Source organism: Hemitrygon akajei, chromosome 16 (assembly GCF_048418815.1).
Source record: "Hemitrygon akajei chromosome 16, sHemAka1.3, whole genome shotgun sequence".
Classification (NCBI taxonomy): Eukaryota; Metazoa; Chordata; class Chondrichthyes; order Myliobatiformes; family Dasyatidae; genus Hemitrygon; species Hemitrygon akajei.
The window spans coordinates 38243454-38260643 of NC_133139.1; the positions used below are offsets into that span (position 1 = coordinate 38243454).

At 39.2% G+C, this 17190-nt stretch overlaps 1 protein-coding gene across 2 annotated transcripts in view; it reads left to right on the forward strand.

Moving 5' to 3' along the window:
- The window catches only part of LOC140739988 (endophilin-A2-like), a 134505-nt gene that overhangs the window by 62233 nt on the left and 55082 nt on the right, over positions 1 to 17190 (forward strand). For both annotated transcript variants that reach the window (XM_073068732.1, XM_073068733.1), the window contains exons 3-5: positions 3285 to 3357; positions 7219 to 7362; positions 9251 to 9384. In XM_073068732.1, coding sequence (XP_072924833.1) covers positions 3285 to 3357; positions 7219 to 7362; positions 9251 to 9384 — 351 coding nt within the window. The remainder of the gene's footprint in view (positions 1 to 3284; positions 3358 to 7218; positions 7363 to 9250; positions 9385 to 17190) is intronic.

The following is a 17190-nucleotide window of genomic DNA, read 5'->3' on the forward strand; positions in this document are numbered from 1 at the left end:
CTATTATAGAAGAATCCTCAGCAAATTCTGATTGATGTAAGGAATTATAAAAAATCTTGAAAGGCTTTATTTATCTCTTTATGGTCAATCGTCAAAGTGCTCAAGATGGCGCTTATGGAGTGAAGCAGTTTTAGGCTTTGCTCCAAACCTTTTACTTTTTTTTAACCTACAAACACCCCCTAATTGATCTTTTTATACCTATTCTAAAGGGGTTTAAACATATGAAATTTTTTTCAACCGTTTGAAACATCTTCAACTCGCTGAAATGTCTAAAGCAAAGGAATCGAAACAGACGAAAGAACCGGTAACTTTCGAAGCAATTGCGAATCTGATGGACGACAGACTTGGAAAACTGGAGAGTAAATTAACCGCAAAGCTTTCTACGTTCGATGAAACTTTAAAGTCATTTGATGCAAAACTTCAAGCACTTACACTGGAGTCACAAAAACAACAAGCAAGTATTTTAGTTCTTGAAAAAGCCGCTCGCCAGAGAGATCGTATAATTGAAACTTTGCAACAACAGCAAACTTCGACTTCTCAACAGATGGATCATTATAAATTTAAAATTACTGATCTTGAAAACCGCTCTTGGAAACAAATGCTTGTTGTCAAAGTCCAGTGACAACACCCTTGCTAATTCTATCTTTCATTGCATTGTCTTTAATTAAACCACACCACTCAATAGCTCTTGATCCGTGCAGAACAAAATCTCAAATCCAAAATGGTCACCATATATCAAAGAAAAAAGCTGCTTAGCTTCTGCAACACCAGCTGTGGCCTTGCTGCAGCTGAATTTTACATCTGAGTCATTCCATCTTCTGATCATTTCTGATCACATCAAACTTTATTCAAACTCCAACGGGTCAGAGCAGGGATGGGTAACATATCTTGAGTGCAGCGAAATACTACAACTGGATATTAATTGGAAACTTGATTTTCAAAATTCAAAGTAGATTTATTAATCAAGGCACGTGTATGTCACTATGTACTATCCTGATAGTCATTTTCTTGAAGGAATTCACAGTAGATACAAAGAAACACATAGAAACAATTAAAGCTAAGGACAAACAAGAAAGGCAAACAAAAATATGCAAAAAAGGAAGTCTTTGCAAATACAAAAACATTGTATATAATAATATTGAGAATATTTGTAGTAGAGACCTTGGAAGTGAATCAGTTCAGCACTGAACAGGAGCCTGATGGTTGAAGGCCAATAACTGTTCCTGAATCTGGTGGTTTGGGAACTGAAGCTCCTGTATGGCAGCAATGAGAAGAGAGCATGGCCTGGATAGTGGGGGTCCTTGAAGATGGATGCTACTTTTTGTTGCAGTGCTCATTGTAAATGTGCTCAATGGTGGGGAGGGCTTTTCCTGTGATGGACTGGGCTGTATCCCTTTTTGTATGTTTTTCTGTTCGTGGGCATTGGTGTTTTCATGCAAGGCTGTGATGCAACCATTCAGGATGCTCTCCACTGTGCATTTATTATTGAATAGCCACTTAATATGCAAATATATTGCATAAACATGGTGGTATTTAACTTTTCTGCTCTCCAGTATAGAAAGTTATGGTAATTGGTTTAGTTAGAATTTCAAGGTTGTTTTGGGTTCTGTCAGAATCAAAGGAAAATTTTTTATTTCTATTCCTTGGACAAGTAGGAACTGAGGATTATTTTTATATCAATAGAAAAGGGTTCCCTTTTATAGAGCAGTCTACATGACCACAAGATTTCACAAACTCTTTCACGGATAATCTCACAAAATGTTGGATTGCAGCAGTCAATTTATCCTTGGCATTCATTACCTTACAGCAGTAGTGTGATTTATGACCAGAGAAATTATCTTGGGGGGGCGGGGGAGATGAGGATGAACATGATACTGGGACAAATCTGTTACAATATTGCGCCTTTGGAACTTTTACTTCAGCTTTAAACCAAGCAGCACTTCATTTAACTCAATAGTTTGCAACACTCCTTCAAAACTCACTTGGAGAATGAGTCTACTTCTTTGTCTTCAAACCTTTGAATGCAATTTGATGCACAGCCTTCTAAATAAATTTGAGGTTGTTGCCAACTAAAACACTGCAGGCTTGCTAGGCTGAGATGCATGATCTCCTGGGATTTTAGATCAGTATGCTTTACGGAGGTTTCTGAGCACATGCGCATTATATCAATTAAGTGTGCAAAGTAAAATTTCTTACCAGAGTATATACATGTTAGCTCACACAACCCTGAGATTCTTCTTCCTGTGGGCATACTTAGCAAATCTATAGAACAGTAACTGTAAACAGGATCAATGAACAACAAACTGTACAAATGCAAATATAAATAAATAACAATAAACAACAAGTATGAAATGAAAGAGCATGAATAACAAGATAGCATCCTTAAAGTTAGACCATCGGTTGTGGGAACACCAGAAATAGAATGAGTGTAGTTATCCCTTTTTGTTCAAGAGCTTGATGGTTGAGGGGCAATGACTGTTCTTGAACCTGGTGGTGCGAGTCTTGAGGCACTTGTATCTTCTGCCTAATGGCAGCAGTGAGTAGTGTGTAAAGAGCATGGCTTGGGTGGTGAGGATCTTTGATGGATGCTGTTTTTCTACGGCAACGTTTCATATAGGGGTGCTCAGTGGTTTGGAGGGCTTTACCCATGATGTATTAGGCCAAATCCATTACCTTCTGTTGGATTTTCCACTCAAAGGCATTGGTGTTCCCATACCAGGCTGTAATGTAGCCAGTACACTTCCCACCACTCATCTATAGAAGTTGGCTAATATTTTTGATGACATGCTGAATCTCCATAGATTCCTGAGGAAGTAGAGGCACTGTTGTGCTTTCTTTGCAATTATATTTATACGATGGGTCTAGGACAGGTCCTCTGAAGTAGTGACACCCAGTAATTTAAAGTTACTAACCCTCTCCACATCTGATCTACTGTTGATTACTGGCTCGTGGACCTCTGTATTCCCTCTCCTGAAGTCTATAATCAGTTCCTCTGTCTTACTGACATTGAGCAAGAAGTTGTTATTACACCACTCAGCTAAATTTTCAATCTCTCTCCTGTATATTGTGGGCTGTATCAAAGGTGGTGATGAATCAGCAGTGGTGTCATCAGCAAACTTGTCTTTGGTGTTGGAGTTGTACTTAGCCATACGATATAAATTATTTAGTAATGTTTATTATTCTGTGATGTATAAATGTTTCAATACTACTTTTGTGGTTTAATGAAACCATAATAATAACAAGTAAAGTAATAACCCATAATCATTGTGGTTACTTGGTTTCAGAAAGTGGATATTACCAGTAAAGCTGTGGCAGATGTCCTAACAAAAACCACAGAGTACTTGCAACCAAATCCAGGTAAGCAACTCTGGAATATTGGGATGTCAGCTATCTATTGTCTTAATTTAATTATCCTTTTTATTTCTCCAGTGTTTCAGCTTTTACTCGTGAAATTGTGACTTACTTAGAAAAGGGCAACACTGAAAATGCAACACCCTTTTATAGCAAGGGAGTTCTCTTGCTAAGTTCCTTTTGCATTATGTGCAATATATTACCACTAATTAGCAATTAAATGCTTCCTTCTTGAAAAAGTGAATGGCATTTGAAATGCTTCATATTTTGTGAATATCTATAATAATCTCTGTTCTACCTAAACTGTAAATGTATCACTTTTTTTCCCCCTGACTGCCAATGTAGTAATTCAGACAACAGGAACTTTCCCTTATGCTATCTCATTCATAGGACCTTGGTCCTTGAACCTGTTTCAGTCTTGTCATCGAGTCATACAGCATGGAAACAGGCTCTTTGGTCCAACTCGTCCTTGCTACGTTGGCCAGTGAGCATGATTCTTATATACTATTAACATCTAATCAACATCACCTAATCAGTGCATTTGGTCTTTTTATTTATCACTCTTTTTTTGACCTGATATCCCGTATGTCATGCTTTCAGGCAATCTTTTTGATCAAAATTCTTCTTGAATTTCTGCACAGTGAGAAGGACCACTAATTGGTATTTCATTAATAATATACTGGAATGCTGTTCAAGGGCGTAGAGTGTAAAGAATGTGGAGTAAACCAGACAGAGAAGGTTGTTAGTGCAGATTTCTTGCCAAAATTGTGTGTTTTTCTGTGTTTGAATTTCTGAGTAAAATATTGCTGGATTGTCCAAGGTGACATTACAACAAATCAAAACCTTTGCTTCTATGGGCGATAATCAATGTAATTTATTCTTCAGTTCAGAAAATCACTCCAATTTGAGAAAATGCTGTTTGCTTGTTTTTTAAGGGCCATTATATTTCATCCTCCCCTAGGTAAAGACATGGTAGAATGCACTGTGCTAATAAAATTTTATATACTCAGTACATCTGGTCATTTATATTCAATGCATAATACTTGTGTGTGAGAAAATGTGCAAAGATGGTGGCAGCTGCAAGAGGTGAGTGGTGTCCACAGAATGAATATGCCTCAGTCTTGGCAGCAAAAACTGAGTGTGAGAAAGGAGTTGGGAGGGGAGCTATGCATGGAAATAAGAACAAGGGGTAGAAACAGTATGTGAGGGGTCTTGAGGAATGGCATATCTTGTTTTATCATTTCTTTGATAGCTGGTGCATAATTGCAATCTGTCATTGTGTATTTTTTTTGCTCCTTTATTGTAGTAGAAGTAAGTCGCCTCTTACTTTGAGGACTGCCTGTAAAACTTCCACTTGGTTTGTGAATCTATCTTGCTCTACTATTTAGTATTGGCTGAACTAGATTTAAACTTTACGGCTTTTCCTTTTGAAAATGTACTTACTGAGCTCTATTTTCTTAACTATTGAAATTGATTGGATTTAACTGAATTTTTTTGTATTTCACTTCTGGTCAGTATCTCCTTCAGGTTCCATTTGCTATTCAGAATAATTGGAGATTCTTGTATTAATATTATTTGCAAGTTGGAATGCCACTTCCTTTAAGTTATTATCCAAATCATGGTTGTGCATTGCTTTGGAGCAAAATTACAAATGATTGTGAAAGCCTAAAGAAAATGAATAGCCAATTTGTTTTCAGGATATTGAAACAAATGCAGCTGCCAATACAGCAAGAGTCAATTCCTTCAGGGAAACAGTGGAAAAGGCTGATGAATTAAAAAATAAGATGTTTAGTTCACTCACTTTCATGGAAGATTATTTAGGGAATTGTCACTATTTCAGTGACAATTTTAGATAAAGTTATCATCTAATACTAATCATATTTTAGCAATAATTATTAATTGAGGAGGAACCTCTGGTATAAATTTTGCCCATAGAGCAGGATGCTTGACACTCTGAGCTTTGTGCAACCTCAGACATGAATAGATTTATTTAAATGACAGCTTGCTAGTAGTAATAGAAAATGAGAAATCAATCTTTTTATGTAATACTACTACTTTGATTGAGGCTTGCTGCTTGAATGACCTAATATTAAATTGTTATATTTATAATTTTTGCCAAATTTTGGCAAGTGGCAATGTTTTCTCTTCATTGTGGTGCCAAAATAATCAAATATGTCTCAAGAAGTAAGATAATTTGTAATCACTGTGATTTGTTTGATTGCTCATTCACAAGCACTAGTGTGTACCTGTGGTCTTGAAAGGTGAGACAATGCCAGAATTCCTGTGTCCAATCACTCTCCTGGTATTCCTAACTAGAAAGTAGGTATGCAGGTAACTAGAGTTAACTTTTATGCACTAATTAGCCCCCATTAGGTGCTCTGAAAAAGTATTCAGCCCTGGCAACTGTTCTCACATTTTACTGTCTCATTTTCTAAATTTAAAATGTATTGAAGTAGGATTTTTTGAGCTTATCTACAGAGTGTTGTGCATCATACCAAATCAAAAGGAAACTTCTAAAATCTGTCAACAGTTGACTGAAAAATGAAAAACTGCAATTGAGGCTGAGAAATTATCCATCTTCTTTGTAATTACTGTGCTAACTTTCCTCAGATGCAATATACTTCTACCTAACCAACTCACCCAATTTATTGATGTAGAAAATTGGAGTATCACCTGTTTTCAAAGAATCCATAGGAAGAAATACCCCTTTTCTCTGTAAGATCTAACAGTATGCTAGATTTCAACAGACTAAACCAAAATTAACTTGAGCATTCATGACAAGTCAGGGAAATGATAATTGTGAAATGCAAATATGGGGAGGAGTACCAAGAACATCTCAAAGGCACTGAACATACTTTGGAGCTCAGTGCCGTTCATCTTGAAAAAGTGGAAAAATAGATGAAGTGACAGCCGCATCGCCTAGGTCAGGCCACCCTTTGCACAGTACTTAGTTGAACCACTTGCAGCTATTACAACCTGTAGCTTTTTAAAGTCTTTTTTAGCTTTGTACAACATGATGGAGCAAGATTTACTAGGTCATATTTTACTATTGGGTCTTGCTGGGAGCTAGATTAGGCAAATTTTAGTTTACACTGGTGTTTTTTTGCCAGATAAGACTACAAGACATAGGAGTGAAATTAGGCCATTTGACGCATCAAGTCTGCTCTTCCATTTCATCATGACTGATTTATTATCCCTCTCAATCCTGTTTTTCTGCCTTCTCCTCATAACCTGTGATGCCCTTTACTAATCAAGAACTCAACCTCTGCTTTAAATATACCCAATGACTTGGCAATGAATGCCACAGATTCACCAATCTCTGGCTAAAGAAATACCTCCTTATCTCTGTTCTAAAGGGACATTCCTCTATTCTGAGACTCTGCCCTCTGGTCCTGGACCCATGCACTATAGGGAAGCATCCTCTCTAAATCCACCCTATCTAGGCCTTCCAGTAATTGATAAGTTTCAGTGAAATTCCACTCTACTCTTCTAGGACATGAAACACCTTGCTTTTCCAAACTAATAATGCAAGTAGTGATTCAAAGTTAAAAGTCTTAAAATCATCTTGCTATTCCATCACTTGCAGCAAATGTCTTTGAATCTTTGTGAGTTAAACAGCTTTTTTTGTTGGAGTGAGATGTTAATTCTGATTAATTCTTATATGAGTAGTTAGTAGCACTATAAAATAAAAGCTTATGTCACTAATTTTGTAGAATCTCTAGTTCATGACTTCAGATTGTATCATGTTATTATGTGAACATATGAATTTCTTAATTATCATAATTCCTACTGTTTGAAAGTTGTGAAAAGCTGGAAATTTCCAAAACCAGTTTGTTAAAAATAATCACTTCATTTCTTCCCCTTCAGCATCCAGAGCCAAACTAACAATGCTGAATACAGTATCTAAAATTCGTGGGCAGGTAAAAAACCCAGGTTATCCTCAACCAGAAGGGCTTCTTGGAGAATCTATGATTAAATTTGGGAAGGATCTTGGCGAAGAATCAAATTTTGGTAAGTTAACTATTATGATTAGTGAACACTTCATCTATAGGAACTGAATTTTGAAGATGTTTGATCCATGTGGTCAGCATCAAATTTCTTTTGCTTAACTAACTGACTTTATGATTGTATATGAATCATAGCATTGCATTAGTAGATTTTTACTGCAAAATGGGCTGGAAGAAAACTGCATTGATTAGTACTTGAAGAGGGTAAGAGAAATGTTGGACTGAAAGTGAGATCCTTCAACATGTTTGCAGGGATAATGGAGAGAGTTGGCTGAGAATGTTGTCTGTTGCCATGTTAGTTTGCTAAACACTTATCCACAGAGCTGTGCATAATGGTTTGCTAAATATTTATCCAAAAAGGGATCGATGACAGTAAAATTGGATCCTAAGGAAAAGAAAATAGTTTGTGGAAACGGTACTAGAAACTAGTATGGTAGAGCAGTTCATTAGAGTTTGTCTGTTTCAAAAATGTAGTTCCTGTTTGTTAACAATCTGTCTGCTATTGGGCTGCATGTTTCCTCTCATCAGAGTAATAGAAGTTTCTTCCTTTGACTTGCTGCTGGAGGCTGGCCTCTGAAGGGCTTTAATGAAACCTCGCAGCAATTTGGTGGTTAGGGTTTTGGCTTGGTATAATGGAATAATCTGTTTTTACTATCACTTTTTCAAGAAGAACATGTAGGCTCCAATTTTGTTGGCTGTTGCCATGTTTATCATTAGAACTGCCAGTATTCAACTTTTAAAATAGCAATAGGTCCGGGATGTCCTTGCATATGTGGTCAAATGAAAATGTTGGAGACATGCTCGTAATGTAGATAGACTCTAATGCTGCCAAACTGAAAATGCAGCTGCTGAGCTCAGCTTCCAGGAATTTCCACCATTATGCTTTGGGAATTGTTTCTTAGTTTCAGTGCAGGTTTTGAGATCCTATTGATTTGACTGAGGGATTGTAGAACAAAGGGTTGGGTAGCAAAAGGGAAGATGAATTATCTCTTGTCAGTTTGATTTAAATTTTGTTATGTTGTACGTTTTAAATCTTAAATATTCTAGTTGTTTTTCATATTTGCTTCAATATTGATTTTCTTTCCAATATCTATGGAAACCAGAGATTCTGGTGTGCAGAAAACCATTGCAATAAGGGTTCCACATCCTGAAATGTTGAGTATGAGCATGGGTGGTGAGGTTGAATGTGACTGATAACAAGATCTGGCTTATTACTTTATTCTACTTTCTGCCTTTGGGCCCTTGATGGGAAAATAGAGCTAGAATTTTGTAGAGAACTGGTCATTTATTAAAGTGTCCTCCGTTAGCAGCAATTAAGGTTTTGATTTTTTAATATTTCTTAGATTTATTTTAATTTTAGTTTATTGCGAGCCCTGGTATTTAGTCTTTGCATCCTAGATAATGCACATTGTTTAGTTCTCTATACGTTCTTTCTTTGTATACTTGCAATGCAGTAAAAGCAGAGCTAGTTGTCCACGATTCTGATTTTTGGATTGTCTCTTACTGAAAAGACGATCCAGTATGTGTTGAGAAATATAGATCAGCAATATCTCAAGACAGATTCTTGAGTTGTGTTGAGCAACCAAGCTGATAGAGATCGAAATTCTAGAGTGATAAGGTCCCAGTGGAAGAGATGGTAAATTCCCACTTCTTGTTAACCATTTATCCTGATGGAAAAATGTACTTGCACGTATCTGACACCTCAGTCCTAGTCATTCTTCAGGATTATACATATAAGCTGCACATGTCATAGGGCAAATAGTGCCTCAGTCAGAGTCAGAAGAGGAGGGAGAACTTTTAAGTATAATGTTTCATTTAGTCAGGCACTGAAATAGTATTCCTTTCAATTTTAAGATCTTCAGTTAATTATTGCTTAATTTTTGTGCTTTAAGGAGGGGCTCTTATTGATGTTGGTGAATCAATGAAGCGGATGGCTGAAGTTAAAGATTCCCTGGATATCGAAGTTAAACAGAACTTTATTGATCCATTACAAAGTCTGTGTGATAAAGATTTCAAAGAAATTCAGGTAAAATGTCATTTTATAGGCAAACACATTGTATTGATGATTCTTTGACCACTTTATCATGTTTCCTCCGCTTCCTTAAAACAAACACATCATCAGTATATCTTAGAATGGCTACTTCACGAGTGCAATTAGACATCATTGTCATGTTCTTTCACCCAGGTTCCTGATACCTGATTCCGGTAAGCGTGTGGGAAGATTAATATGGAATTTGTCCTTTATGATGATACATAATCAGGTTGAATATCAGTGGCATGTCATGAAATTTGTTGTTTTGCAGCAGCAATACAATGTAATACATGAAACTATAAATTACATTAAGAAATATAAAATAATTAAATATTGCAAAAAGAGGAGAAAAAGATTTTGAAAAGGACAGCTTTTGATGTCTACTCTGTGGAGCTATTATGGGGCATTAATTCCCTTTAAAATGCTTGATAATCCTTAATGAATCAAATTCTATGTTTAAAGTCATAAATCACTTTTCATATGAAAGTATAAAACACCTTGATTAATAACACAAATGTCTAATGTGTTTATATTAGCCCAATCTAATTTTTGCCTTTGCACATTTGTCCATGTTTATAATTATTGTTGAAGCTCTTCTCTCTAGTTAAATGAAAACCCTTATAGTTTACAATTTTTACAAGATACTATTACTTTTTATTGTCTTAAAAATGCAAAAATTCACCATCTTGTTGATTGTAAATGCTAATTGTCTGGCATTTAGCTTACTCATCAGTTCAAAATAGCGAGGGGTCTGGAGTGCAAAAGTGTGTGTTCCAGAGCTGGGTTCTGGATTGTGGGCCGTGGTTGTGGCTGGTGTGTGGGTTATTGGTGAATTACTGTCATTAAGATAGGGTGAAAAGCTTTGCTTTGAATGTCATCAAGACAGATCCTTCCAGATATAAGTACACCAAAGAAATACAAAAGGAAAAATACTAACAGTACAGAGTATAGTGTAACAAAAAGTACAGTGCTTGCTGGTGGACTAATAAGGTGCAAGAGTATGAAATTATATTGTGAGTATAAGCTTATCTTTTTCAGACATGAAGTCTATTCAAGAGTCCTGTATCACAGGATGGAAGCTGTTCTGGAGTGTGTGTTTTCAAAATTTATTATATTCTACATGATGGAAAGAGGAGGAAAAGGGAGAATAACTGGGGTGGTGGGGGGGTTTGGTTATGTTGGCTGCTTTCCTGTATCGTTGGGAAGGGTATTAAATAGTTACTGGGGAGGAAGGTGGTTTTCATTATAGAATGTGCTATTTTGACAGCTGTAATTTACTGACATCTTGGACAGAGCAACTGTCATACCAAACTGTGATGCATCCAGATAGAATGCTTTTTATGGTGTATCTGTAAAAATTAGTGAGGGTCATTTGGAGACATGCCAAAATTCCTCAGCTTTTGAGGAATAAGAGGCATCAGTGTACTTCCTTGGCCGTGGCATCCACGTGGCTGGACCAGAGAAAATTGGTGTTGTTTACACCTGGAAACTTGGAAGTTCTGAACCATCTCCACCTCAGGAGGTATCTATGCCACGAAATGACCAACTTTTTTGTTTTTATGACATTGCGTGAAAAGTTGTTATGAAACCATGCTGCTAGGATGCCTGTCTCCTTCCTGTACTCCATCTTATTATTTGAGTTCTGGCCCACTATGGGAAGGGTGGTGGGGGAGAGGAAGCAGCCTTGCAATGTAAGGCTGATGATAATCGTAGTGGAGGTGTTGCTGCCTAGGTTTGGGGTCTAGAACATCAGAGGTCAGGACCATTGTAAGTTGTGGCTGGAGTGCTTGTGTATTTTTGTCTGCAACTTTTAACTCATCATGTTCATTGCAGACTTTATTATACCTCTGTGTGATCTGTTTCTTTAAAACTAAGTGAACAGTGTTTTTGAGTATAATGGGTAATACCCAATAATCAGAAAAACTGCTATTCCAGCACCAACAAATTCTCAAGCATGTGGATTGTCTAAATTTTACTGTAGCTTGTTTACGCAACAATAACTAAAATGTATATATAAAACTCTCAAAATTCTCCTTCCAAAGCTAGTGAACTCAAAACCATATTTTTAGTGGGTTCTGCTGTATTTACATTTGGTGTGCATTCACACCAGAATCAGAGCAAGAAGACTGAGGGTGAATGGCTAAGGATTTCCAGAGTGAAGGCAGTTTTACTACTTGGGGTAAAAGAGAGGCAAGACTGCGCAGGCGTGTGATGTCAGCCAGTAGAGCGGGAAAAGTTTTAAAAGGCAAGGAATCTTCAGCAGTTTTTGAGTCGGAGCAAGAAGGCTTTGGGTGAATGGCTAAGGGTTTCCGGAGTGAAGGCAGTTTTACAACTCGGGGTAAAAGGGAGGCAAGACTGCGCAGGCGCATTATGTCAGCCAGTAGAGTGGGAGAAGTTTAAAAAGACTGCCATATCCAGTGGGCAGCGGAGTGAGAGGTAGCAGAGTGGTGACGCTTTGGCTCAACGGGCTTAGGGGGTAACGAGGTGAGGTAGGTCTACCTGCATTAATTGCGGAAAGGAAGTAGTATGTGTGTGTGGCCAGTTTCCTGCGTTTGGTGTAAGATATGGGAGGTCCTGGAGTCTCCCAGCCTCCCAGATGGCCATATCTTCACTGGTGTGTCGAGCTGCTGCTCTGAGTTAGGGAACTGCAGATGAAGTTTGATGACTTTCGCCTGGTCAGGGTGAGCGAGGTGGTGATAGAAAGGAGTTATAGGCAGGTGTTCACACCAGGGCTACAGGAGACAGACAAGTGGGTAACAGTCAGGAGAGGGAAGGGGAAGAGTCAGGTACCAGAGAGTACCCCTGTGGCTGTACCCCTTGACAATAAGTATTCCTCTTTGAGTACTGTTGCTTGGGGACAGCCTACCTGGGGGAAGCAACAGTGATTGTGCCTCTGGCACAGAGTCTGGTGCTGTGACTCAGAAGGGTAGGGAAAGGAAGAGGAAGGCAGTAGTGATAGGGGACTCTATAGTTAGGGGGTCAGACAGGTGATTCTGTGGACGCAGCAAAGAAACTCGCATGGTAGTTTGCCTCCCAGGTGCCAGGGTCTGGGATGCTTCAGATCACGTCTAAGATAACCAGCAGTGGGAGGGAGAACAGCCAGAGGCTGTGGCACATATTGGTACCAAGGACATAGGTAGGAAAAGGGAAGAAGTCCTGAAAAAAGACTACAGGGTGTTAGGAAGGAAGTTGAAAAGCAGGAGTGCAAAGGTAGTAATCTCCGGGTTACTGCCTGTACCACGAGACAATGAGTATAGGATTAGAATGAAGGGGAGGATAAATGCGTGGCTGAGGGATTGGAGCAGGGGCAGGGATTCAGATTTCTGAATCATTGGTACCTCTTTTGGGGTAGATGTAACCTGTACCAAAAGGACGGGTTGCAGTTGAATCCCGGGGGACCAATATCCTGACGGGAAGAGTTTAAACTAGAATTGTTGGGTGTTGGGAACTGAACTGAAGAGACTGGAGAAGAGGAGGTTGGCTCACAAATACAGAAAGCTTGGAAACAATGTGTGAGGGAGGACAGGCAGATGATAGAGAAGGGATGCGTTCAGATAGACAGTTTGAGATGTGTCTATTTTAACACATAGAGTATTGTGAGCAAAGTGGATGAGCTTAGAGCGTGGATCAGTACTTGGACCTATGATGTGGTGGCCATTACAGAGACTTGGATGCCTCAGGGACAGGAATGGTTACTTCAAGTGCAGGGTTTGAGATGTTTCAGAAAGGACAGGGAGGGAGGCCACAGAGGTGCGAGCATGGCACTGTTGATCAGAGATAATGTCACGGCTGCAGAAAAAGTGGACACCATGGAGGGATTGTCCACGGAGTCTCTGTGGGTGGAGGTTAGGAACAAGAAGGGGTCAATAACTTTACTGGTTGTCTTTTATAGGCCGCCCAATAATAACAGGGATATCGAGGAGCTGATAGGGAAACCGATCCTGGAAAGGTGTAATAATAACAGAGTTGTCGTGATGGGAAATTTTAATTTCCCAAATATCAATTGGCATCTCCCTAGAGCAAGGGGTTCAGATGGGGTGGAGTTTGTTAGGTGTGTTCAGGAAGGTTTCTTGTAGATAAGCCTACAAGAGGAGAGGCTGTACTTGATTTGGTATTGGGAAATGAACCTGCTCAGGTGTCAGATCTCTCAGTGGAAGAGCATCTTGGAGATAGTGATCATAATTCTATCTCCTTTACAATAGCATTGGAGAGAGATAGGAACAGACAAGTTAGGGAAGCGTTTATTTGGAGTAAGGGGAATTAGGAGGCTATCAAGCAGGAAATTGGAAGCTTAAATTGGGAACAGATTTTCTCGGAAAGGTACGGAAGAAATGTAGCAAATGTTCAGGGGATATTTGTGTGGAGTTCTGAATAGGTACGTTCCAATGAGACAGGGAAGTTATAACATAAGAACATAAGAGATAGGAGCAGGAGTAGGCCAATTGGCCCCTCAAGCCTGCTCCGCCATTCAACAAGATCATGGCTGATCCAATCTTAACTCTAGTTTTCACCGAATCCCACAAGGCAACAGTGCCAACCAACAGGGCACCATGCCGCCCATTTTATTTTATTATTCATCCCGCCCAAACCCATGTGATCACCCGGGGGAAAAAAATCGAGTTGCCAATTGAGGAGAAAAAATCTGGAAAATTCCTCTCCGACCCATCCAGGCTATCGAAAACTGGTCCAGGAGATCACATGGCTGATCTAAACCTAGCCTTATGTCCACTTACCTGCTCGCTCACCGTATCCCCTAATGCCATTTTTATCCAGGAAAATGTCTATCTCCATTTTGAATTTATTGAGTGTAGTAGCTTCCACAGCTCTCTGGGGCAGTAAATTCCACAGCCCCATTACCCTCTGAGTGAAGATATTTCTCCGCATCTCAGTCCTGGAACGGCATCCCCTTATTTTAAGATTATGCCCCCTAGTCCTAGTTTCACCCATCATTGGGAACATTCTCCCCGCATCCACCCGATCAAGCCCCTTCACAATCTTATATGTTTCAATAAGATCGCCTCTCATTCTTTGGAACTCCAATGAGTAGAGTCCCAATCTACTCAACCTCTCATCATACATCAACCCACCCATCCCCGGAATTAACCTAGTGAACCTTCTCTGCACTGCCTCGAGAGCCAGTATGTCCTTTCTTAAATATGGACACCAGAACTGCATGCAGTACTCCAGGTGTGGTCTCACCAATACCCGGTACAACTGCAGTAAGACCTCCCTGTTCTTATACTCCATCCCCCTAGCAATAAAAGCCAGCATTCCATTGGCCTTCTTGACCACCTGCTGAACTTGCATACTAACTTTTTGTGTTTCCTGCACCAGGACCCCCAGATCCCTTTGCACAGAAGCACTTTCCAGTTTCTCTCCATTTAGATAATAACTTGCTCTATTATTTTTCCTGCCAAAGTGCAAGACCTCACACTTGTCAGTATTATATTTCATCTGCCAAATGTCTGCCCAATCACTCAGCCTATCTATGTCCCCCTGCAGAGTTTCAATGTCCTCCGCACTCATTACACTCCCTCTCATCTTTGTGTCATCAGCAAACTTCGATACGTTGCACTTAGTCCCTTTCTCCAAATCATTAATATAGATTGTAAAGAGTTGGGGTCCCAGCACCGACCCCTGCGGAACACCACTAGTCACCAACTGCCAGTCTGAGAATAAACCATTTATCCCAACTCTCTGTTTTCTGTTAGAAAGCCAATCCTCCACCCATGCCAGAATATTATCCCCAATCCCATGATTTTTTACTTTAAGTAATAATCTTTGGTGTGGCACCTTGTCAAATGCCTTTTGGAAGTCCAAATACACCACATCCACTGGTTCCCCTTTATCTACCCTATATGTTATATCCTCAAAGAACTCCAACAAATTTGTCAAACATGACTTCCCTTTTGTAAAGCCATGCTGACTTTGTCCTATTAAGCTATGTTTATCCAAATGCTCTGTTACTGTTTCCTTAATTATCGATTCCAACGTTTTGCCAACCACAGATGTTAGGCTAACTGCCCTATAATTCCCAGCCTTCTGTCTATTGCCCTTTTTAAATAAAGGAGTTACATTAGCATTTTTCCAATCTGCCGGGACCATTGCCGAGTCCAGCAAGTTTTGAAAAATTATCACTAATGCATCCACAATCCCAACCGCCACTTCCCTTAAGACCCTAGGATGTAAGCCATCCGGTCCAGGGGATTTATCCACCTTCAGTCCCATTAATTTATCAAGTACCATTTCCTTGGTGATTTGAATCGTAGTTAGCTTCTCTCCCCCAGAGCCCCCTGTTTATCCAGTGTTGGGATATTTTGAGTGTCCTCTACTGTAAAAACTGATACAAAATATTTGTTCAGCGTTTCTGCCATCTCCATTAATTTCCCGGTCTCATCTTCTAGGGGACCAACATTTACTTTAGCCACCCTTTTTCTTTTTATGTAACTATAAAAACTCTTACTATCTGCTTTTATGTTTTTCACCAATTTACTTTCATAATCTATCTTCCCCTTCTTAATCAATCTTTTTGTTATTTGCTGCTGGTCTTTAAAAGCTTCTCGATCTTCAATCTTCCCACTAGATTTAGCTACCTTATATAACTTTCTTTTTAGTCGTATACTTTGCTTTATTTCTTTACTTAGCCACGGATAACTATTTTTTCTTTTACACCCTTTTTTCTTCAGTGGAATATATTTTTCTTGATAGTTGTAAAATAACTCCTTAAATATACACCACTGATCAAGTACCGATCTACCCTTTAGTCTATTTTCCCAATCCATCTTAAGCAATTCCGCTCTCATACCATTATAGTCTCCTTTATTTAAGCTCAGTACGCTTCTTTGAGATCCAACCCTCTCATCCTCTAATTGAATATGGAATTCGACCATGTTATGGTCACTCATTCCAAGGGGATCCTTTACTAGGACATTTTTTATTAGTCCTGTCTCATTACACAGGACCAGATCTAAGACTGCTTGCCCCCTTGTCGGCTCAGTAACGTATTGTTCAAGGAACCCATCCCGAATACACTCAATAAACTCTTCTTCAAGGCTGCTGTGTCCGACTTGATTAGTCCAGTCAATATGAAAGTTAAAATCCCCCGTAATTATAGCTGTTCCCTTATTACAAGCCCCAACTATTTCCTGATTTATGCTCCGACCAACTGAGTTACAGCTGTTTGGAGGCCTATAGACTACTCCCACCACTGCTTTTTTCCCTTTACTATTTCTTATTTCTACCCAAATTGTTTTGTTATCCTGATCCTTTGAGCCAATATCATTTCGCTTTATTGCAGTGATTTCTTGCTTTATTAACATAGCCACCCCACCTCCTTTTCCTTCTTGCCTGTCTCCCACTAGTTAGTTTAAAGACCTCTCTGCAGCCCTAGTTATATGATTCGCCAGGACACTAACCCCAGCCCGGTTCAGGTGAAGCCCGTCCCTCCGGAACAGTTCTCTCCTGTCCCAGTACTGGTGCCAGTGTCCCAAGAAGCAAAACCCACTTCTCCCACACCAGTCTCTGAGCCACGCGTTTAACTCCCTAATTTTATTTAACCTAGCCAAATTTGCTCGTGGCTCAGGTAATAATCCAGAGATTATTACCCTTGAGGTTCTGTTTTTTAATTTGACCCCTAGCTGCTCATATTCCTGTAACAGAACCTTCTTCCTTGTCCTATCTATGTCATTAGTACCGACGTACTAATGGTAGCGTACAGGAACTGTGGTGTACAAAGGCTGTAATAAATCCAGTCAAGAAGAAAGGAAAAGCTTACAAAAGGTTCAGAGAGTTAGGTAATGT